Source organism: Trichosurus vulpecula, chromosome 4 (genome assembly GCF_011100635.1).
Source record: "Trichosurus vulpecula isolate mTriVul1 chromosome 4, mTriVul1.pri, whole genome shotgun sequence".
Taxonomy (NCBI): Eukaryota; Metazoa; Chordata; class Mammalia; order Diprotodontia; family Phalangeridae; genus Trichosurus; species Trichosurus vulpecula.
Window position 1 is genome coordinate 213,186,193 of NC_050576.1, and position 25,110 is coordinate 213,211,302.

At 38.8% G+C, this 25,110-nt stretch overlaps 1 protein-coding gene across 1 annotated transcript; it reads left to right on the forward strand.

The window, feature by feature from the left end:
- Positions 1 to 504: 504 nt before the first annotated feature.
- Positions 505 to 19,307, forward strand: POLG2 (DNA polymerase gamma 2, accessory subunit). Its single transcript, XM_036757800.1, has 8 exons — positions 505 to 1,109; positions 2,838 to 2,964; positions 3,490 to 3,595; positions 7,755 to 7,928; positions 12,104 to 12,244; positions 13,534 to 13,614; positions 17,010 to 17,110; positions 18,901 to 19,307. The coding sequence occupies exons 1-8, from the start codon at positions 554 to 556 to the stop codon at positions 19,064 to 19,066; spliced, it is 1,452 nt and encodes a 483-aa protein (XP_036613695.1). The 5' UTR covers positions 505 to 553; the 3' UTR covers positions 19,067 to 19,307.
- The last annotated feature ends 5,803 nt before the right edge of the window (positions 19,308 to 25,110 follow it).

Consider the following 25,110-nt stretch of genomic DNA (forward strand, 5'->3'; position numbering starts at 1 on the left):
ATGCACTGTACTTAATATTTTAGATAATATATACTTTACATAATATAATAATGTATTATAATAGTTTACATTTTTTGTTTAAAAAAAATTTTTTTTAATTGAAGCCATTTCCGGGCCTCGGCCGGAATACGCAGAGCCGGTGGGCGGAGCTGAGGTAGGAGCAGCGGAAGTGGCAACAAACCCCGGGGAGGAAAGAACGGGGGGAGGAGCTGCTGGAAAATGGAACCTCACAGAACAGATTGCGTGGAGGGGGGAACGGTGGAGGACGGAACATCTGCGGGCGGGGCCGAGGGCGGAGCAGCCAAAGCTGGAACAGCCATGGGTGGAGCTCTGTCCCCGAGACAATTATGGGCGGGGAAAGGCAAACATCGCGCTACTTCAGGCTAGGCGGCCTGGAAACTGAGGTGCGCGGCGCGAGGATACGAGACTTGGCTTTCTTAGGTTGAGACTTAGGGATGCTGGTCTCGTGCTCGCCTGACTTCCGGCGCGCCTGCGCACCTTAGACTCCCGGATGGTTGTGGCGGTTTATTGAGGGATAGGCTTCTAGAGTGAAATGACTTTGGCCACCTTGGCTGGGGTCGCCCGCGGGACTTGGGGTAGCTCGCAGTCCAGGCTTTGGGCTCCCCTAGAGGCGGGTGGATGGGTGAGGCAGAGGAAGAGAAGACGACAGCAGAGGACCTATGTGAAGCCTCCCGAGGGTGGCGATGACCACCCACCTGCCCCTGGGCCAGGCGCCGAGGGGAGCGAGGCCCTTTTGGACATCTGTCAGAGAAGGCATTTCCTGGTGGGGACCCAGCAGCCGCTCGGGAGGGACGCCCTCCGCAGCGGCCACCACCCCGGCTTCGGCCCCCTTGGCGTGGGGCTCAGAAAGAACCTGGCCTCTCAGTGGTGGGCCTCGGTGGCGGCGTTCAGGGAGCACATCTTCCCGCTGGACACCCCACACCACGAGCCGGGGTCTGCCGGGCTTGGGGGCCGAGGCCTCTGCTTAGCCCCTGCCGATGCCCTCCGGGCAGTCTTGCAAGACGAAGCACTAACTAAGGAACAGCTTGTTAGCTCTCTTGAGAGCGTGTTAAAAACTTCTGGGACACTACGGGAGAACCTCTATCACGGTACGCTTGGCGTTTTCATGCTTGGAGGTAGAGCTCCCAGAAAAACACCCCAGGTAGTCTTGCTTGACCTTTTTTTAATTGCAGCGGATCCCTCTTATTCATAAGTAAGTAGAAGAAAACTATCCGATTTGCGGGGCAACGTTTTTGAGCGCCGCTGACGAGTGCACGGTTCAGTGTCATTTTTTTGAGTCAGGCATGCTGGCATTTATCCAGAGTCTGCAGGAAGCTGACCAATGGATTCTTTCCTCATCACTTACAGTACAAGAATCCCAATTTTTACAAAGACCATTTCCCTCCTCCCAGAGAACCATCCCGCTGAGGACTTCAGTTTAAAAGAATCTCGAAATGATTGCTGTGCAGCGAGCTTCGGTAGATCCCGCTTATGAAGACATAGGAAAAAAGAGTCAGCCTGTGCTTTGAATGCCACCCTTACAGTTTGTGAAATACCAATGGTGATTTCCAAGGGAGGCATATTAGTACCCGCCTTTAACCAAAGAAAAATGGTTTTGTTGGGTCAGTCAGTAAAGTTATTAAGCACCTACTATATGCCGGGCATTCTGCTAAGTGCTGGGAATACAGATATGAAAAAGGACAGTTCTTGCCTTATAGTTAATGAAGATAAAACATGCTGAAAAGGAGGGGGGAGGGCATGAGGGCAGGGAGCAGGGAAGGTACCCAATGTAGGGGGCATGGTGGAAAAATAAGAGAAGCCCCAAAGTGGTACAGCCAGGTGAGAAATGAGATGTTCTGAGCTGAGCCCCTTCCTGGTTCCACCCTCCAATCTGAGGGACTGAGAATGGTGATGAGGTGTGGAGTGCCAAGACTGATGAGATCTTGCAGGCTGTCGAGGTTTTCACAACAAAGTCAGAGAGGTCCCAAAGTAGCTTAGCTAGGTGAGAATGAGGGTTAACTTGAATTATACTTCAAAACAAAACCGTGTTTTCCTAAATTAAAAAGCCAAGCAACCTCATTTCCAGGTTTCTGTGAAGTTGTTTTTGAGAGTCAGTAAAATAATAAGCAGAACCAAGTTTTTAGAAGTGGAGCTTTTCTTTTGCATGCGGTAACATTTGCAATAATTGTAAGATTGCAAAGATGGAGCATGGTAAAGTGGATAGTGTACAGTATTTGATATTGCATTTCAAATATGTCACCATAGGTATGTCACAACCTCCCTGAACTTCAGTTTCCTCATCTTTAAAATGGTGCTACTTATGCTTCTGGAGATTGTTATGAAGTTCAAATGAGGTATTGTGTGTAAAGCACTTTGCAAACATTCTAGTGCTATCTAAATGTTGGCTTTTTAACTATGACCCAATATTGGTAGGATTTGTAATACTTAGAAATCTATAAAGACTTTATTGAGTTTAAATCACAGCTAACTAATCTGTTAATGGTATCCTAGTTGGTTGGGAATGTTTTGATGCCTCATCAAAAAAAATTAAAGTGATTAGAGAAGTAAAAATTCTTATTGGATCATCAGCCTTAGGTGGAATCTTCTAAAGCTATTGATTTAAAATGTTTGGGTAATTATTAAATAACATGGAGGCTACTAATTACAAGAAATACAGAACCAAGAATTAATTAGTTCTTAAGGATGCTTTGTCATCATTGCCACTACTTATATTGTGCTAAAATTAGAGTATTGGGGACTTACATAATATAGATTTGTAAGGCAGGTTAAGCTATGGAACATAAATTTACAAAGATGAATGGCTTATATTTTGACAGGTTCTTTGAAACACTATGTTAATTGCCTGGATCTGGTAAACAAGAGGCTGCCTTATGGTCTTGCTCAGATTGGAGTGTGTTTTCAAGATGTTCCTGATATTGGGCATACATGTGATGGCATTAAAAGGTATAAATTCAGCTAAGCATTTATTAATGGGCATGCAGAGATAAGTAAGGTGTTGGCCCTCTCAGCCTTCAAGAAGCTTACTGTCAGGGAGAAAAGACATGGGCAAAGGAATCTAATACAAAGCAGAATGTTACAAGTACATAAGAAAGATACAGACAAAATATTAAGAGTTCGCAGATGGGGAGATCAACAGGGAAGACTTCATAGAAGAGGAAGCATTTGTGGCAAAAGATAAGAAGGATCTCCACAGGTAGTGATTAGGAGGGAGGAAGAGCTGCTTTGTTGAATTGCTTGAAATGGAAGGCAGAACAATAGGAATGTTCCAAGGGCCATGAGTACCCCCCATCTAACTAGAGCATAGATTATTTGGAGCTGAGGGTAATGTGAAGTAAAGCTGGAAAAGTAGGTTGGCACCTAATGTCTATGAACCTTCATTTTTTGATTTGGGATAGACTTTGTGAAAACAAATAATTATGGTTTTGTTTCCTGATTTTAAAGGCATTCCTGACTTTTCTGTTTTTAAAGAATAGGTGAAAGGACCATGTCTTCCCTGGTGTGGTTTACTTCTGCAAGAACAGCAGGCCAGTGGCTTGATTTCTGGTTGCGACATAGACTTTTGTGGTGGAGAAAGGTATTTTAAAAAATGTTTTATTTTATCCCCAATTATGTTTAAAAACTCTAACTTTTTTTTAAGTTTTAAGTTCTAAATTCTATCCCTCGCTTCCTTCCCTCCCCCCTCCCTAAGACCGGTGAGCAGTCAGATAGAGGTTATGTGTGTGTAGTGATGTAAAACATTTGATTTTAATCATTTTGTGCAAGAAGACTTGAAAAAAAGAAAGACAGAAATTAGTATGCTTCAGTCTGTTTTCAGACAACATCAATTCTTTCTCTGACAGTGGATAGTATACTTCATTATTAGTCCTTTGGGATTTTCTTGGATCATTGTATTACTGAGAATAGCTAAGTTATTCATAGTTGTTGGTTGTACAGTATTGCTCTTACTGTGTGCAGTGTTGTCCTGGTTCTGCTTACTTCACTTTGTATCAGTTCATATAAGTCTTTCTGAAATCATCCTGCTTGTCATTTCTCTTAGCATGGTAATATTCCATTACTATCATATACCACAACTTGTTTAGCCATTCCCCAGTTGATGAGCATCTCCTCAATTTCCAATTCTTAGTTACCATAAAAAGATGTTATAAGTATTATAATAAATATAATAATAATATGAATAATAATTATAATAAATATTGTAAATATTTTTCCACAAATAGATCCTTCCCTCCTTTTTTTTGGATCTCTTTGGAATACAGACCTAGCAGTGGTATTGCTGGATCAAAGGATATGCATAATTTTATAGGCCTTTGGGCATAGTTATAAATTCCTCTCCAGAATGCTTGGATCAGTTCACAACTCCTGTAACAGTGTAGTAGTGTCCCAGTTTTCCCCCATCCCCTCCAAAATCTATCATTTTCCTTTTTTGTCATATTAGCCACTTTGCTGATAAGTATGAGATGGTAGGAGAAAGGTATTTTGGTAGATACCTTGAATTTAAAACATTTAAAAAAAATTAAGTGGTGGCAGTACAGCATAATAGAGATGGGCTTATGTTCCAGAGAGACATAGGTTCAAATTCTCAGTCCAAATTTATGAATGAAATACACTTTACTTGAATGTTGCTTATAGTTAATTATTTGTGTAACATGTTGAATTCAAGATTTGATATTTCCAGTAATAGTCCATGTAAAAAAGTTGACTGATTTTTAATCATCTGTTATTTTTTAATATTAAAAGTTGTAGAATTGTTGCCTGTAAAGCCTGTTTCAAATGTTGATTTTTTTTCTTAACGTGTAGTAATATCATATCAGCTTAGTGTAGGTAAAAATAGTTACAACAAACGTCATGCAATGAAGAATTCTGTATGAAAGTTTTTTTTTATAGTGATACTTAATGATCATCAGGAGCTTTCAATGGCTTCTATTTCATAGGAAGTCTGAATTTCCTAACCTGGCTGCAGAGAGGTCCTGAAGGATGAGGAGTAAAAGGCCATTAGATTTGGCAATTAAGAAATCTTTGGTTACTTTGGAAAAGGCTGGCCAGGCATACATTGTCACCAGGTAGGAGGCAGGTCTGAGTACAAGAAGGTGACCGGAAGTGAGAAAAGAAAAGCCTTAACTAAGCTGAAAGCAAGTTTGTTTTGAGGTGATCCAGGGGGCCCATTTGAAGGGATGGGCAGATCTAGAGTGGGACTTAGGATGAGGGAGTTAGGATAGGAAACAGACAAGGTTTGTAGATAGTAGCCAGGGGTTCAGAATCACTGGGTTGGGAAGAACATCAGTGGGTGGGAATATGCTAAACATTGAGAAATGAGTCCCAAGTAGAGTATCAGTAGTTGGAAAGAGGTCAGTTGAGGAAGGCAAGTGATTCAAGGCAGATTGTTTAGAATCCAGCCTTTTGACAAGTGTTAAGTGGTGATGTGTTGTGGGAGGCCCACGTCACTTCAGGCAGTAATAGATTTATGTCTTACTCCTCCTACCTCTATGACATTACTTCATGCTGTTGCCAGATTTTCCCTTTCTATTGGTTATACCCAACTTGTATTCGTTCTTCTGTATTCTGCTCACTGAACTTATTCTCCTACCATGCCAAAGACAAGAGGGGAAATTGAAAGGCTTTTCTCCACTTCTCTCTCTTCCTAATTAGTACATATCCCAGATCCCTGTTTTTTACCCTTTCTTCTCCCTATCTAAGAAGGTTCAGTGCACAAAAAATTTTTCCAAATGGAAATCAAACTACAAAAATACCTCTTACTCCTTATTCATGTCCTTGTCTAGCTCTAAATGCATAAAAGCAAACTTTGCATTCCATAGTTTTTCATTACTCTTTGAAAGAGCAATTTCTATATAACTTCTTAGAAAATGGTATTCAAGTTTTTTCTTTTTTATTATTTTTTGGAAGACCTATGATTTCTAGGTTTTCTCTTCATATCCTACCTTCAAATTCAGTGTTTTTGCTTTGTAGGACTTTGAAGTATTCCTGTAATTTTGTTTTTGTTCCCTTAATTTACCTTCTGCATTTTTACATTTCAGTTCTGTCATAATCTTTTTATGAGAATCAGTCACTGTGCGTTCTCCTACTCTGTCTTTTGTTCAGATTTCAGTAGTCTCTGGTTATACTTGCTGATTTGTTCCTTGAGAACTCTTTGTTTTTTATCCTTATTTCTTTGATATTTTAGAGTTGCAGGGGATGCTGGAAGACTCCCTGTGTTGCCAGAATGAGGCAAGACTTGAAACTAAGTCTTCCTGACTCTTAAAACCAGCTTTTATCCACCATCCACGTTACATGCTTCTTCATGATTATCATTTGTTGAAAGGGTGCTAATCTGCACTGGTATAGGGAATTTCCTCCTTAGGAATTGCCAAGAAAAACTGAGGAACAGGAACATCATAGAAAAAAATTTCTTTGATATTTTCATAGAATTCTTTGCTCTTCTGAACCACTCAGTCAAATTGTCATTAATCATTTTTAAGCCCCTACCATGTAGTGAGTACTCTGCTAGGGCAAAGGTCAAACAGTCCCTGTCCCAAGCAGCTTTCATTCTCTCAGGGGAGACAATGTGTATATTCAAAATAAATACAAGATAGTTTAGAGAGGGAGAAGGGCACCATGATGGAGGTTCTTGGGATTTCTCTATTGTTGTTTCAAATGCTCTTGCTGAATTTGTTGTGCTTGCTTCATCTTACCCAGCAGATTTTTCTCATCGTGAAAGTGTTTGAGATGAATCTTTTTTGCTCTTCAGCGTTTACCTGTCTGCTGACTTTTCTTTGGTATCCTTGCCAAAAATGTGCTTATCATGCCTGATCTTTGCTCTCTCAGACCACCGAGGTTGGATAAAGTCTGTTACCTTCAGGAAGAGAGGGTAGTTATCTGGGACCCTGCCAGAGAGAAACACTGAGTGGCTGAATGAAAGCATTTATTAAGTGCACAGGGTGTGCAAAGCATTTTGCTAGGCACTGGAAGTGGCAGTAAGAAAAGTAGGAGATAGTAGGGCATAGTCTTCATTTTTACTAGTCCTGCTCATCTCGTTTCCACCATTGTTTCCCAGAAGTTCTCCACTCCCCTCACCTTTTATGTTCTCCACTTGACTACCTCCCCGTTTATACTAGCCCTGGGAGCTTGATGAGGTGGGTCACTGCTTTGAAGCTGGGTCTCACCTTTCCTCTCTCTGCCTTCCTCTACTGTTTATTTCTTTCTGTGCTGTATTAATTACTTTAAATCAACTTTTAATTCTGTTTCATTCTTCACATTCTTCCCCACTCCTCCATAGCTACCACTTTTCTTCTGTGGTCTTGGGTCAGACCCAATTCATGGGTATCAGTTCTTGGCAGTAGGTTTCATCTGACACTGTCAGCTCTTAACACCAAAAGTTGGGTGACTAAAATTATTTATAGTTTTCACAAAAGTTGCCAGGCTACTTTCTTCCAATTTGGAGGTTGTGGGGGCACCTAGAATGATGGGCTAGTGAGTTGAACTTCATTACATTTTCTGTAAGAAGTACCTTCTAGTGGGTCCATTAGCTTTTTGCCATTGGTGGGTTTTATGAATTTGGGATTTTTTTTTTTTTTACTTATACTATTTGGTGTGGTGATGGGAAGCCACTCTCTTAGAAAACCTATTACTTCTGCATCTTCCCAGAGTTACTCTAAATTCTTATTTCTAAAATTGGAGCTAAATTAACATTAAACTTGATAAAACAGCAAAACATGAACATTTAAACTTTTCTTTTTCAGTTTGCAGTAAGTCCATCCAACTTCAGCAGCAGCGACTGTCAAAATGAAGAGGGACGTAAAGGAAGCAAGCTGTTCTACAGTTTTCCCTGGGGAAAAGAGCCAATAGAAACACTCTGGAACCTTGGAGACCATGAACTTTTACAGTTGTATTCTGGAAACAAATCTAAATTACATGTAGGGTGATTTACTTTGTCTTGACTATACATTTTTTTAATAATAACCTGAGTGGAAAGGGTCCTAAATTATGACATTTATGCATTTTGGGATAAACAGGAAAGAGAAGTAATGGAAGTTGAGGAATTGAGAGGCAAGGGTTTTCAGAGGTAGTCGAGTGGAGAACATTTATTAAGTACCTCCTTTGTGGAAAGCAGTTTTCTAGTGATAATAGAAGACTGGAAGTCAGACACTGACCTTACCAGAAAGGAGAGAGAGTGCCCAGAGATTTATAGAAGACAGCAACAAGGATTTGGACAGGACAGAGTGAACTTTAAAAGAGGTTGCTGAGTGGTAACAGAGGGAAAGTCTAAAAGTGGCATTGAGTAAGAAGTATAACGGTTCTTCCTGTTGGCCCTGTGTTCCAGGGATGCAAAGACTAGCCAGCTTCAGAATGGGTGCCGAGTGATAAGATATCTTCAGGAGAAAAATAGATTTCTGTGAACCCCAGAAAATGGAAGGAATGTAAAAGGAAGAGATATAGAATGAAAAGGAGTTTAACAATAAAGAAAGATTAGGAAGCAAATGGGAAGGCCAGGGCTGAGTTGTATTGAGATGTGAATAAAGGAAGAAATAGTAGAGGAAAGGAGTTTCTGCCTGGGCAGAAGGTGGTTCTGAGGTACAAGGATTAGAACAGGAATTTGCTGGCATCTTCCTTGAGCTCCAGCCTCGCCTCACCACCTAGACCTACTGGACGTTTCTAACTCAGTGTCATGTCCAGAGCAGAACTTACTATCTTAATCAGCCCCCTTCATCCACCTTTCTTGCTGGTTTGTTTTTTTTTTCTGAGGGCACTGCGGTGCTGCCAGTCACCTAGACCTCTGTGACTTCTCACTCTCTACCTGATCAGTGGCCAAGTCTTGTCTGTTCTGTCCCCGCTTCCTTACTCTCCATACTCACAGTCGCTAGTCTGGTTCAAGCCCTTGTTGCCTTTCAGTTGGACTATTGACAAAGCCTCCTTGTATCTCTGCTTTCGAATCCACCTCCCGCATGGCTGCCGAGTGCTGAAGTACAGGGTGGCTCCTTGTTACCCCTAGGATCAAATACAAACTCCTTAAAGCACTTTACAGTCTGCCTTTCCAGCCTTGTATAGCGCTCTCCTTCACTTCTGGATGTTCTTCACGTACAACACTCCATCTCCAGTCTCTGTGCCTTTACAGAGGCCGTTCACCCATACCTGGAATGCACTGCCACCCCACTTCCACTTCTGTAGTCCCTAGTTTCCTTTAAACCATGATTCAAATGTCACCTCCTGAAGCCTTTCCTGATTTCCACCCTCTACACCTTAATGTTTTCCCAGCAAAGCTATCTTGTATTTATCTTATGCATATTTTATATGAGAGGCAGTGTGGTCTGGTGGATAGAGAACTGGCATTAGAGTCAGGGAGACCTTGATTATAGTCCGGCCTCTGACACTAGCTGTGTGACTCTGGACAAGTGGAGAACATTTAACCTTAACCTCTCAGTGTCCTCAGGTAACTAGTTTAAAGACTATAAATTGCAAATTGGACACTCCCATCCCAGATTTTGGACATCTTGCTATGTTGTACATATTGTCTCCCCTCATACTGTAAGTTCGAGGACAGATACTTGAATCTTTGTATTGCCCATCCCCTCGCGTGGTTCCTGGTACAAGGGCCATTCCTCCATATCTGGGATGCACTCATACCTCAGTGTCACTTCCACAATCCCTAGTTCTTTTAAACCTCATTTCAGAAATCACCTTCTACATAAGGCCTTTGCTCGGTGACGTTTCAGAGTAGTGATAATAAACATTTCATAAATGTCTGTTGATGGATTTATGGAAAGTACCTGATATAGAGAAGCATGTTGGCTTTAAGGGTGGTGGTCTAGGGTATGCACATGCCTCTTCAGAGCATGACTGAGGTGAACAGGAAATAGATCGACTATCATAAATAGTGACTAACTTTTGGGTGCTTGTTCTCCAAGGCACTGGGCTGGCTGCTGGGAAGCCTAAGGAACAAATATGACATAGGCCCTGCCCCCAAAGGGTTTATTATTAGGTCGGAGACAGAGCAAGTGTTGCCTTCCTTACTGGTCTGATAATCCCAGAGGCTTTTGTCAGGTTGATCCCAGGTGTCCTTCCTGGGATTGGGTCCCCAGACCAGGTTAAGTAGGCCAGACTAAGGGCCAGGCTGGAAAAGGGGACCATGAGAAAGCAGGATCAGCCAAGGGGCGAGAAGGAAGAAGCCTCACGGATCCAAACTCGGTACCTAGCATAAAGCCTTGGTTGCCTCAGTTTAGTTCCCATTTTGTACTTTGTAATCACTAAATTTATTTTTAAAATAAAAAGATTTAGGATTGCCTTTAGAATTATGCACTATTTGATTTGAATACCTATACTTTGTAGAAGTGTTCCTTCAACTAGCATTTATTAAGCATATGTGTTTGCTTGGCTCTGGCCTTGGCCTTGAGGATATGAAAACAAATAATGGACTCTACACTCAAGTATCTTGAAACAAAAGAGAAATTGGAGCACTGAAATAGAAGAAACAAATTCAGTCAATTCAAGTCGATTGTATCACTCGGATTGTCGTATAACATTTGGTGGGTGTTATTCTTTCTTTTCTTATCACTTATTCTGATGCTACTTTAAAGGGCAAAAGTGTAAAATTTTCGATTTGCTGCCCTATTTCTTTGTATCTTTCAGAAGTTAAAAATACCCTCTTATGGAAAACAGGAAAGCCCTGAAGACTTTTTATAGACTAGAGAATATTTACTGGATAAATTTAAAAAGAAGCAAAGGTCATTGTCCTGCTTTCTCCCCGCCCAAACTTTTTGGATCCATTTTCTTTTTTAGATTTTTTTAACTCACCATGTCAGAGCTGCATAGCTAGGTATTAGATTTTTACTTACTTATTGTGGCTAGGGATAGCTTTGCATCACCAGAAGGATGTCAAACTGACACAAAAATACTATTAATTTTACTTTGAAACAAAAATTATCCTACTTTCTATTTTATTTATCTTAGGGATTAAAAAGTACTGTTATCAACTGATGCAGCTTGGTCTCTTTTGAGTTATTCCTAAATTCTGTTCCTTCTAGTGTTAAAAGGGCCAGGAAAAAAAAGGCAGAATAATACTTTTTACTGTTCCAAGCCTGGGATAACCCTATGGAGACAGTTTCCTTACTGTAAACTTTGCTTTTTCTTGAAATTACTGTTTTTGTGTTTCTTGTAGTTCCAAAATTTTAATACTGGTGGCTCATGATTAGTTTGAGATAAGCTACAAGAATATTAGGTATAGCTGTAGTTAGTAAGCTCTTTAGAAAGTTTTTCTCAATTTGATTATTTTGTTTAATCTGGTTGTGTCAGGTTTACTTGGAGGAGTAACACCCAAAATATTAGAAAGACATCATTTAAGTATGTTTCTGGAAGGATCACTTGTAGGAAATATTGAAAACAGGAAATCAACAGGTTGTGCAGTAAAAATCACAAGGTATAGTAAATCTTCTTTTATAGTGGGGTAGTCTGTTGTAGTTAGTGCAGTTATCACATAGATTCTAAGCAGATTGACAGGTTTCAAAGGATTGGAATGCCACAGAACACCCAACACTAAAACTATGCTTAACGATTTAGTCTTTCTTTGATTCAGAAGAAAGCACAAGATCTTGTATCTTCAAGTCATTTCGAAAATGACGCTATAGTGTTGGTCTATGGAAGTTTTAGTTTAATAGCGTTCTGTTTAATGGAATGCCACATCACTGAAAGTTCATGATGCTAGCATTGCTTTATATAGTTTGAATAATTGTAATCTTACAATATCATGTTAAAAATAATATGAAAATTTGTATGAATGAAGAATTAATCCTAGGACTATAAGTGAGACCTAGAAAGATATTTTTTAGAGTAATTAGCTTGTCAAACTGCCCGATTTGATGCTATAGGAAAAGAAATGAGGAAGGGAAAGGATAGTGTTCAAAATTGCTAATGTGCATAAAATTTTTTAAGATTTCCAAAGTTGAAAATTTTGATATTTTTGGTAGACTGTTTTTTCCTCTCAGATCAAGTTACTTGCTTATAAAAGAACCTAATCACTTAGTAGTATCATAGTGGTACTAGACAAAGGAATTTTTTCAGCTTTTCTGACAAATGTATATTCTTTTTTTCTACGAAGGGCCGAGATGGAAGAAAAAATGTGGTTCCTCAAGTTCTTTCTGTGAGTGGAGATCTAGACCAAGGAGCGTTAGCTTATCTCTATGATTCCTTTCAGCTAACAGATAAACCCTTTATAGGAAAGAAGGATCTTCAGAGAAAGGTACTTTGGGAGACATGGGAAGGATATTCATAGGAGACACTGAGGAAATCAACATTATATACAGTTGTTTCATTTTAAAAGTTTGGGGCAGCAATTTCTAACATGAAAAAGTTTAATTTTTGTAGATTTCTTTTGGTACCAAAGAATTTCAAAATTTTTCATGGTCTGTTCTGAGTGTAAAGTTAGCTTCCTGTGGTAGTATAGAAGAGGGCTTTTTAACTGGTTGATCATATAGCCTGACTTGTTTAACCTGGAGGTTAGCAGTGGGTTCCTGAATATTTTCAGAAGATAGGTTCCAGCTATATGGGTGGCGGGGCATTTCCAGAAGGTGGGTTCTACCCAGACCCGATCAGTTGACTGCAGTGTCAACCACCTAGCTATGAGACGGGACCCGTTGGCCCTAGGGACTTCTCTAGTTTCAGACATAGTGGCCAGTCACAGGCAGGATAAAGGTTAAAAACTGTGGCAAACTAGTAAGTGTGTACAGCTTATCCAGGAAGAGGAAGCTTGAAGACTAATAGAAAAACTGCATCTTTTCCTGCTTTAGGTAGTGAGACTAAGTCTAAATTTTGATCAAGGGCCTGGCAGTATTCCTCTGTTTAAATGTATGTTAACATGCACTGCTTTGTTTTTCTACATTAAGGGTAAAATACATTCGGACCATATTTTTATTACCTAAAGGACTTTGTATATGCAGATTTTATTTAAAAGTATTGATGTTTATGTAAATATATCTTTTTCTATAGTTTAGTGATCTTTTTGTAATGTAGAATCCATGGATGAGAATGGATAATTTAAGTAGTGAATCATCCTACTCTTAACAATTAGATTAAGCATTAGTTCCTTCCAGCCCTTAGAGAGGAACTTTAGCAGAAAGTCCAACCACTGATTTCATAGGTGAGGAAATTGAAATCCTGAAAGAGGTAAAGCAGTTTGCCCAAGGTCACACAGCAAAGTAGTAGCAGAGCACAGGCTAGCTTCTACACCATTTCTCTCGAATCTTGATGGTCTAATAGGAAGCATTGTTTTTTAAATATCTGTGCAGAATTATTTCTAGTTAAACTAAATGTTAATTCTTCTATCTTGTGTCACATATCTGTCATCATGAAGCCTGAAATAGAAATATCCGTTCTAGTTTCAAGTTAGTTCACAGTGTTTGATTATGTTGCAATTTTAAACTAGTTTCCATTCTTTATGAAAAAGTCTTAATTGTTGAATAATCTCTACATTTGTGGGTATTTCTTGTGTGGTATTTGATCAACAAATTTTTTTCTTTATAATTGTATTAGGTACTTAAACTTCACCCTTGTTTAGCTCCAATCAAGGTGGCTTTGGATATGGGAAGAGGTCCAACAGTGGAGTTGAGACAGGTTTGTTACTAATATATACTTTAATTTCATTGAATTATACTTTCAACAACAACCAAACAACCTTAAGATTTAGCTTTAATTTAGCTTCAATTACTGTAATGAAGCTTTAATTTTTTTATTCAGCACTTAACTTTGCAGTGAATTAGTAAATCTTGGTATTATTGGAGCAGGCTATTTTAACAAAGGTAAATATAATTTAATTTCATTCAGCAAGCATTATTAAGTGTCTACCCTGCTGAGCACTGTTTTAGACTCTAGGGGCACAGAGACAAAAATGAGAGTTCCAGACCTCAAGTACTTTACATTTTACCCCAAACTCTTCCCCTGCCCTCCACCCCACCAATAATGTTTAATCAGATTTCTGGGTGTTTGCAAGAATTAGCCATCCTTTATTAATCAAAATAGTTTTGAATATATGTAGTTAGGTGTGAATTATTTTTCCTCTTTATCACTTGTTGGGTAAAGCAGAGGTGCCAGATCTTATCTTTTAATAACTATTAAGGTGGTGTAAGAAGAGTCAAGATAGTCCCATCCAGTTTTGCCTTTAGGGTAAACCAGTATTTTAATATATTAAAGAACAAAGAGAAGACTTCCTCATCCTAATTATGGCACTTCACTGAGAAAGTGGTGTGCAGGTGAGCATTTCCAATGACACTGTTGTTCAGCAGATACAATTCAGAGTAATCAAAGACCAGTCTGTAGTTACTCTCATGGTTTATAGGATTTTAGAGTTGAAATGGAACTTGAAGAGCATAAACTCTTGTTGTAGAGACAAAGAAATTAATCTCATTCTTAAAAGGATATCTTTAGTTGATCCTTAGGAAAAGGCTGGTAATAATTTTTTTTTAAATTTTTTTTGGAGGGGGGAAGGCAGGGCAATTGGGGTTAAGTGACTTGCCCAAGGTCACACAGCTAGTAAGTGTGCCAAGTGTCTGAGGCCGGATTTGAACTCAGGACCTCCTGACTCCAGGGCCAGTGCTCTACTCGCTGAGCCACCTGGCTGCCTCCTAATAATTTGTTAATCAAACATTAAGCAATAGCTATGTGGAAGGCTTTCTGCTAGATGCTGACATTCAGAGAAAAAAGCCAAAGATTTTGCCCTCATTTATGAAAAACATAGATTTAGATGGCTATAATTCAAGGTTCCATAAAGGCTCTTTTCCTTTCCCTTTTTTTCTTCCAGCTGCCAAAGAAATTTTTGTAATAGATTTTTTGGTGGTGGTTTTTGTTATTTATTTATTTGTTTATGGATAATTTACTAAAATTATTTCCCAGCTTTTACCTAATTGCCTAGCAATATAACAAGTTGATCAACAAATATTTATTGAGCTCCTAATGTGCGCCAGGCACTGTACTGGGACTAGAGACAAAAATACAAAATCAAGGAGTTTAAATCAGATGGTAGAATATGTACAACATAACCTACATAAATGTATTTGGGTTATATGTGTGACACACTGTAGTAATAATTCAGCTAGCAGCTGCTGTGGGGTGTAAGACCCAACAAGACCAGCAGCAAGAGCTGCCAGCACAGGTTCTTTTGATCTGCTTTACTACTTTAATACTCTGTTCAGGGCCTGAAGGATTCACACCTAATCAGCAAAATGGTATGAGTCTGGGGCTTAGCACCTAATAAGACTTAATCAAAGGCACTTGATTACTTTAGCATTCTAAAAGAGAAACAGTAAAAACTGTCCCACCTTAATTACCAATACACACACACACACAATAAATATAATTCAGGAAGGGATGATTACTTGCTGATTGGGAGATCAGGAAAAGATTTGTGTAGAAAGTGACATTAGAACTGTGTCTTGGAAGGAGTGAGGGATTCTGTCACAGAAAGGTGGAAAGGGAGTGCCTTCCATGCATATAGGATGAGATGTGAATTTGGCTTAACTGTGGTAAAGGGAGTGGGCAGCGAAGTGGTGCGTGAATAGAGCCCTGGGCTTAGAATCAGGAAGAATCATCTTCTGAGTTCATATTTTGCTTCAGACAGTTTGCCTCAATGTCATCATCTATAAAGTGAGCTGGAGAAGGAAATGGCAAACCATTCTAGTATCTTTGCTAAGAGAACCCCAAATATCATAAAGAGAGTCAGATCTGACAAACAACTCAACAACAGAAGAGACGGAGCAGCACTGGAATAAGGGGGTGGCATGGTCAGACTTTCACTTAAGGGAAATCACTTTGGCTGACTCTGTGGAGGATGGGTTGAAGTGGGGAGAGCATTGCATGGTTCAGGTGAAATGATATGCACAAAAACATGCATGTCATCAGTTGTATATGAAACTAACTTTATAAGTTTTATTTTCAACATTATTGTCCATTCAGAAATTAGGTAAACATTTATTTAAGGCACCATGGTTAGAAAGAAAGGAAAATAGCCCCTGCTGTCAAGTACATTACATTCTCCTAGGGGATAAAACATATCACATTGAAGTAATAGAGAATATGTACTAACTGACACAGAAAAAGTAAAGAGGGACACTATTCATACCTGGGTGCAGATCAAGTAAAGCCTGTTGTAGGAGGCATCTGAGCTGAGCTTTGAAGGTAGCTAGGGATTCTGTGAGGCAGAGCTGAGGAGGAAGTGTCTCTAGACAAAGAAGACCACTTATGTAGAAAAGGAAGTGCAGTGTTGTCTGTTGTGAATAGATTGCTGTCAATTTGACTAATAGAATGCATGAAGGGTGGTAATATGAAATCAGGCAGGAAAGGTAGGTGCTTAAGCCTGAGTATCTTGTTGCTAACAGTGTGTCAGAAATGTGTATAATAGTTGCATTTGTAAAGCACTTTGTAAACCTTTTAAAGCACCTGGTATCTGTTATTCAGTAGGTGACGATTTGATAGAGGAGATAAGGCATTTAAAAAATAATTTCAGCACAAAATAAGCTTAGTGCACTCACTAGGATACTAAAAGCAAAATTAGTTCCCTTGGGGCTCAGCAAGAGCCTGTGAACATGTTTATGCATAAGGAGCATGCCTAAGCTAGTTTAAAAATAGTTGGATGCTTCCCTTCACAACCACAAGGACAGGTGTTAACATCTTATGAAAAGGAAGGTTTTTTTGGTAGAAGGCTAACATGATTTTGTTAGTACCTAGCATAATACGATGTGGGTACGTAAATAAAATATTTCGATGATGAGGATGAAGTTAGACACAACTCACACTATGTATAGCTTCTTGTTGTTTTTGTTATAGGTGAAGTCTTTTTCTTCTTGTAAAGCTTCCTTTTATTTGTTATGTTTCCTTTGTCTTACACCTCTCTTAGTTGAAACTAGTTGATGAGAGCTGAATCATAATGCCTATTACTTTGAAGGTAATGAGAAATTGTTCATACACCGTTACTCATATTTTATGGTGTTCTGAGACGTTGTGGTTTTTGCTCCTAGGTTTGTCAAGGACTGTTTAATGAATTACTAGAAAGTGGAATCTCTGTGTGGCCTGGGTATTTGGAAACCATGCAGTCCTCGATGGAACAACTTAATTTAAAGTAAGAAAAAAGTCCCTAGTAATTAAAAACTAAAGGACTTATTAAGCATCTACTATATACTGAACACTGCTAAGTACTAGGGATAAGAAATTAAATAAGACACAGGAGCTCCCAATCTAGTAGGGTGATAATGACTCATATATACAAGTAACTCTAATACAAAATAATACATGAAAATTATGAAATAAAAATGTTGTGCTAGAGTAACGTCAATTATTTAGTGATATTCATTTCATCACAGAATAGAATTCTTAGATTCATAGATTATTGGAGCTGAAAAGGACTTTAGAGGTCATCTACTCCAGCACCCTTACTTTACAGGTGCATCAGTCATAGTGAACTGGCTTCTGACTCAGGAAGACCTGCCTAGGTTCGAGTCTTATCTTCTGACACTTAAGGATTGTGACCTTGAACAAGTCACCTAACCTCTCAGTGCCCCCAGGTAACCAGGCCTATTGGTTGCAGAAAGGTTGCTGCTCTGTAATGGTAGAAGTAGTTTGCTCACTGAAAATTCTCTCCTCCAGTGCAATTGCAGTATTGGGCCCAAAACATTATATACGTACACACAACATGTGAAGTGATATTCTTAATTTCCTTTTTTGTTATGTAGGCAGCAGATTTATAATTGGAGATTTGGTTACTGAATTCACATTTAGCAATTTCATTCCAAGTCAATAAGTTTCATTGTGCCTGCCAGATCTCAGATGGAGAGAACTATACAGCCATGATTTAGTTTGCTCATATATCACTTTACCACTCCGTTCACCTGCGTAAAGGAGAGATCCTGATCTTTGTATACCGTTCTTTCCAGAGCTGACTTCCTCTGGTAGCTTACAGGAACACATAGCTTGTAAATGGGAACATGGAGAAATAGATTTCTGTACATATTTCCTCTTCCATAGAATGAGTCGGAGCACTTAAAAAGGTCCCCTCAGGTCTTCTCCAGCTTTAAAATTCTGCGATCTTGTGACTCTTGTAAGCATATTTGGATTGCATCTGTTTGTTACATAGTCAGTGTTCCAGGATATGAACAGACAAATAAGTCAGTTTAGTAGCGTGATGTAGTAAGGAGAACACAAGTTTTAGAATCAGGAGAGACCTGGTTTCAGATGCTGCACCTGACACTGTGTGGGACCACAGGCGAGTTACTTTCTGAGTCTGTTTCCTCCTCTGAAAAAATAGGGATGATAATAATACCTTATTCAAGGGGGGTCACTGTGAAGATGAAATTAAAATGGATAAAAAGTGGTTTACAAGCCTTTGAATTAAATTTCAGCTACTAAGTGCTAAGATAAGCATGATTCCTTTATAAAGGCTTATAAAACATTGAAACTTTATTATGTAATATTGTTTACTATAAAGCAGAATTCATCAAAGAGAGTTTATCAAAGCATTAAAAGGGCCTCTTTTTTTCTTCTAGTATTTTATTTTTATTTTTCACCACTTACATATAAAAACAGTTTTTAACATTCGTTTTCAAAACTTTGAGTTCCAAATTCTCTCCCTCCTCCCCACCCCCCATGTCCCATTGAGAAGGCAAGCAGTTCAATATAGGTGATACGTGTGTAAAAAGGGCCTCCTTTTAAGTCAGCCTCATAGCATCCTTTACTTACTCCCCTTTCCCAATTATATTCAGTAATTTCTAAGAATGTATTATTCTTTGGATCGGTTTCCAAACTCTGCTCTTTTGCTTTTCAGTTTCCTCAGACTCTGGACAAATTTGAATTGATTAGACTAAAAATACAATATTTATGCTTGTACTTTGATTTTTCCTTTTTTTTTTTTTACAGGTATGATGAAATGAGTATACTCTTTACTCTTTCAGTAACTGAAACTACTTTGGAGAATGGGTTAATACATTTGAGAAGTAGAGACACCACAATGAAGGAGCTGATGCACATATCTAAAGTAAAGGACTTTTTAACCATGTATATTACAGCTGCCAAAAATGTATAGATATTAGTAGTTTAATATGTATTTTTGTCATTTGAATTGGATATCTCCTCATGTTATTTCAGATATGTGTCCTCCTTCATCTTTGAAATAGAAATTTTTCTTTATCTGTTATGAAGATGCCTAATTTGGTTCATTTTTTGGTAACCCTTCGCTCCAATTTTGTATGATTCTAACTGGCTAAACTACACTACCTACATATACAGTACTAGTAATTAAATTTTTATCAATTTGTAACTCAAAATTTGAAAATCAGGCTTTTGATTTTGATAATTCATGCTTAATATGTGGAATGACATCTGCAATATTGACAAGCATTTCAAGTTAATGTTAGAAATGCTAAAAATCTTTTGAAAGATCTAATTTCTAGCCATTTCTAATTCTACAGACATGCGTGTGAATAGCTTTACTAAAGATTCCAAATTAGAAAAGAGTTGGGTGGGGAAGGGGACAATTTCCTTTCGAGAAAGTGAGGTGAGAGGATTGGAGAGAGCCAGACTTCTTGCACACCACTCGAAGAACAAACAGAAATGCCAGAGTGAAGAATAGCCCACCAGACCACCTTAAGGGTAGAACATTCAACCAAAGTAGATAGTGTTCAGAATAAGAGTGTCAATTTGGTAACATGCCACTAAAGATAGAACATTCAACCAAAGTAGATAGTGTTCAGAATAAGAGTGTCAATTTGGTAACATGCCACAATATCAAACAGCTAAAGTTACCAGAAGCAAAACATAAAATGTCAAGCATTGAGAGAGACAGAAATTAAACAACAATCAATACGTAAGAAATTCATAAGAGCAAGTATTGGAGCTAGTAGGGGGAAAATCATAACAGACTAGCTAAGGAAGAAATAGTTTGGTCTTTAATAAACCCCAAAACAGAAATTACTGAAGAAATGGCTTACTTTTTGACAACTACTTGGCTAAACTGAAGTAATTTGGTTGAAATTTGGTTTAGACCAGCATCATAAATACCACAAGCTTAACATGCCACAAGCTTGAAATATATATATATATATATATATATATATATATACTATATATATATATATATATATATATATATATATATATATATGAATCATACTCTTTGATAACTGGCTAAGGGGAGAATTATCTGTAGAAGGGATGGAAACACCATAAAAGAAAATAGATTTTCAGTTACATAAATTAAGAAGCTTTTGCACAAATTAAATTGCTAATTCTCTATAAACTCTAACATTTAGAGTGGAAAAATAAACTATCACCAATAAAAGTCTTGATATTCAAGATATATATAAATTTCATATATATCTGTGTGTGTGAAATTGGTACAAATGTATGAGAATACATGCCAGTAGAAGTGGCAAGAGGATGTAACAGTTGTCAAAAGATTTGTCAACTGCAAGGGAGCTTTGAAAATATTCCAAGTATTTATTGCAATACAACTCATACAAATTCAGAATCGTGGGGCTAGCAAAACTTGGTATTCTGTATAAGGCAAAAGGTGGAGAGTTAAGAAGCAGTTAAACTTTGAAAAATTTGCAAGAAGACACACACTTCAAGAAGTTTGAACAGCAGTCCAACCTACGAGCCCGAAAGTTAAGTATGTAAAACAGTTCTTAACCTGTGATCTGAACTTGTTTTATTGGGAGGGAAAGCAGGGTTAAGTGACTTGCCCAGGGTCACACCACTAGTAAGTGTCTGAGGCCTGGTTTGAACTCAGGTCCTCCTGACTCCAGGGTTGGTGCTGTATCCGCTGCACAATCTATCTGCCTTCTGAACTTGTTTTAAAAAAAATATTTGATGTTTCTTTTTCAGTGTAGTTGGCTTCCTTTGTATTCCTATTTTATTTTATATATATAAAAACATCCTAGGAAATCCATAGGCCTCACCTTACTGCCCAAAGGGTCTATGACACAAGAAGGTTAAGAACCCCTTTATTTAAGGCAGTACATACTTTTCAGATATTGTATTAGCTAAGTCAGTAAATATTTCAGAAGGATATTTCATAGAAACGGTAGGAGGGAGAAGCTGGGAGGGGAAGAGAATATTGGGTAAGGTCAGTGGTGGGATTCAAGTGAATTAACAACCAGTTCTCCATGTAACTGAGCCGAGGCACCTCGCCGATGATGTGGTGGACGTAGGCCCCACGCCTGCTAACAACGGTTCACAGAACTCAACCTAAAATTAGGTACCGGTTCTACTGAACCTGTGCCAACCAGCTGAATCCTACTACTGGGTAAGGTAATTACAAAGTGAGCACCAGCCCCACTAGCAGGGATAATGAATACTATTACTGTATCTTAAAGAGTGAATGGGTAATTTCATCTTTGAGAAATAGGGAAATTTAATTATAGCTGTGGAGAAGAAAGACCAAGAGAAAGTACTAAAAACTTTTTGAGTCTAAATTTAACTAATCATGAAATATGAAGAGAATTCTTGAGAGATTTGCCATCCTTAGACACTGGCATAAGGGTCTGTTTCCAGAATTACTGAGAAGTCGATAACAGCAGTGATGGTGAGAGGTGTATGGAAGTCTTTTTCATAACTAGTACATCGTAAATATTTACATTTTTGAAGTGTTTGTTTAACTGTATAATAAGCTGTTGTTTATTTAAGCCTAGGAGATGGGTTGGAGGTTTGATACATAGAGATGAGCAAAAACTTTTGGAAAAAGTAATTTCTGTATTTCATAATAAACTGGACTGTGGGGTTCAGAGCTAATTGATCAATTAAAGAGGAAACAGTATATCCCTCGATTGACTTGGAATCTGAGGTAAAAGAATCAGTAAGGTGATGAATCAAGTAGCAGCAAAGAGGGAGTAAGGTTTAGTGCGACTGATTAACATAGGGCACCATAAAGCCCTTCTGTCATCCAGATATCCTCAGCTCCCGTAATCCAGATCTTCTGTCTCAGCCACAGACATAAAAGCTGTTGCACATAGGTGCCCTAACTCCTAGGACCTAACCTTGCTTTATGGTCACATACAAATCAAGTAACCTTAAGATACAACTAAACCCATTGGCATGGCTATAATAAAATTGGTGGGATTATAGGAAAAAGGGCACTCCAACCCTGTCGGTGGAGTTATAGATTGGGACAAACATTTTGAAAAGCAATATGAGGGAGTAGTGGGAAGAACTGAGGTAAGCACTGCCTCCTTTCCCTCAATCAAGCCCTTCCAAAAACTCCAAACAGATCTCAAAAATACACGAGACTAAATTGTAATTGGGAAATCCAAGAAAAGAAAAAGTCATTTTTTCCAGCCCAAGTTGAAATAGGAAATCAAGTCTGGGGATATCGGGGAAGGGGTTGGGCCAGAAGCCACAGGGCCATGAAGACCAGGATAGAGAGAGGTGGACTAGAACAAGAAGTCCCAGACTTCTTATACCTTATATCAGGTTACCTTCTGTCAGGTTGTGACCTCATTCAGGGTGTGGGAATGGTTGCCAATTGAACGGCTTTGTTGCCCACTATTGAGTTCTGGGTCACAAATCCAAGGCAGACTGAGAAGAGCTACTTGCAGAGGAGTTTCAAGATGAGGAAGGATCACGGGTTGCTTGTGTACTGAGTAACGAAGTTTAGAAGCAAGCAGCAGTACCGTGGTTTAGACCTCAGGAGCAGAGCAGATTCTGGGTTCCAGCTTGTAGCCGAATTCAAACTTAGGAAAAACCAGGGCAGGAAACTCAGCTCAAATGGAAGCTGGAAGTTCCGTCATTGAACCAACAGAGCTTTCTCACTTTTTGTTAGTGGCTGAATCCAGCAGCAACCTACTGTTACTCAGACACAAGCCAAGGTCAGGAACTTGCAGAGCTCAGAAACTAAGGGGACATTGATCAGACTCAGGATTAGACCACCTTGGGAAAACCAAAAGCTTGCAGACCTCAGTCTGAGCTTTCCCTGAGAACTTTGGAATAAACACCCCAAGAAAACAGTAATAGGACCAGCCCAGATCTTCCCTCCAGAAGGCCACTAAGCCTGGCCCTAACATAAAATCTGAAGTCAGAAAGTAGGTTTGAAGAACGAACAAAAATAGGAAACCAAAGACAGAAAATTATTATGGTGACACAGACACTCAAGACACAAACCCAGAGGAAGAGAATAAATCCAAGAGATCTGCAAGCAAAGTCTCAAAATACAGCTTGGGCAAAAATTCAACCATAATTCCTTAAAGAGATAAAACAAGGTGTTTTTTTTTTAAGTTTTAAAATGTTTTTTATAAAGAAATGAGAGCACTCGAGGGAAAAATTGGAAAAGAGATCCACAGAAGAAAGTAATGGACTTAAAGTGCACCATTAATGAACTATGAAGAATACAAAGAAGTATGTAAAGATAGTATGAAGTGATACAAAGCAAAATTAGCAAAACTAAAACTATGCTTCGATTACAACTTTTTTTAAAAGTAGTACAACTTCAGACACGTTTGGAAAGGGAAACTTTTGAAACAATTGTCTTGATTTATTTGGTCCTTTTTTAAATGCTAAAGGTTTATGTAAGATTATAGTCTTTGTTTTGCAAGTTTATTTGACCATTGGCTTTTACTTATACTAATTAACAAATTTTAACACTGCCTGAATCAAAATTCACAAAAGTAATGTCAGTAAAAATCTGTGATAAAGAAACTGAGGCAGAGTTTTGAGCATGATCATGCTCAATTGATCAGTTTATCAGCAAGGTTAGCAATTGCCAATAAAAGAGATCCATCTTTCCTCAATAGAGTTGAAAAAGAGGAATGAATAGAAATGCATATTCATGAGATTAATATGTGTTCATGATATTAATGCATGTTCCTAGGATTTACAGGAATAGGTAAGTAGGTTAATTAGTAATGATAAAGCTACTGGGCATGTGGGGGAGTGGCAGTATCAAGCAGTTTCTTTCCTATTGGTTAGAGTATTACAAAGACTATGACAAGTGGGACGTTTGACAGCATGGAAATCTGTCACACAGAGGGGCTGGTTAGGACCAGATGAAAAGAGGAATTTAGCTCATCAGCATATATCTTCAGGAGCTGACCTTTGTAAGAACTCAGCTCTGCAGAAATAGGGAAGTTTGCTACAGCCAGCACTCTGCTATATCCTAATATGATAAGAGCAAAACTGCAAAATCAATTGATGGAAAGAAGTAATTGATTACAATTTTACAGTAACTTGGGAGGGAGGCACTTGTTTCAGTTGACATTACTGCCATGTTTAGTTTTGATGAAAGTGATTCCATAAATCAACTACATTTTCCATACATAACCAATTAGGGCCCAAACATTAGGAGACCCAGAATGACGAAGACCAGAGCCGTGAGTACTTTTCCTTTCCCCCATGACCTCTGTTTTCTACTCCCTGCTCCAATGAAAAATCAAATCAATATTCTCTCTGTGGCCTAAGGCAGAGCTTATTAGAAAGATTATGACAAACTGTTGTTTTAAGGCTAGCAAATTCACTCCTCTTCCTCCCCTGAATCCCTGTGATTCAGTCAGGTTGTCTAACTTCCTCATCTCCATTCACTTCAACCCCACCCCTTTTAAGCCCCTGTCAATTTCTCTCCTCCCTCCTTTGTGCCCTCTGGAATTGCATTTATTGTTAGTAAACTATCTTCACATTAGACCTCTTCCTTTTACTCTCCCTCCAACTTACACTCCCAGAAACCTGCCTCCCCTGAAAAAAAAACCTGCCCTTTACCTGCCCCTGCAAAAGACACCAAATCCTTGGCTGTTTTCTTCAGGAATCCATGTGCCTACTCGTGCTCCACAGTAATCTGAACCAGGGACAAGAATAGACATAATCTTTGCTCCTTAGAACCTCTTCTAGACCTTCACTCCATTGCCATCACTAAGCAGTTTCTTTGTTGAGGTGCGTTCAGTACATCTGTATCACCCTATCCAGATACTGTTTGTTGTTATCTTTTGGGCCTCAAGTTATTCTTGCTTTTTAAAAATTTACAGTCTTCTTCAGCCATAACCCCTACCCTCATAGGTGGGGACTTCATTACCCATGTTCATCTCCCCTCAGATGACTTGCCCCTCTTCAACTCCCATGACTCAAATCTTCCATATTAGCCACACGGGG

Bases quoted from the DNA above. Each gene is read 5' to 3' on its own strand.
- POLG2 (XM_036757800.1), top strand. From the start codon at position 554: ATGACTTTGGCCACCTTGGCTGGGGTCGCCCGCGGGACTTGGGGTAGC. The intron at 2,965-3,489 runs GTATAAATTCAG...CTGTTTTTAAAG, and splicing joins ACATGTGATGGCATTAAAAG to AATAGGTGAAAGGACCATGT. The intron at 17,111-18,900 runs GTAAGAAAAAAG...TTTTTTTTACAG, and splicing joins ATGGAACAACTTAATTTAAA to GTATGATGAAATGAGTATAC.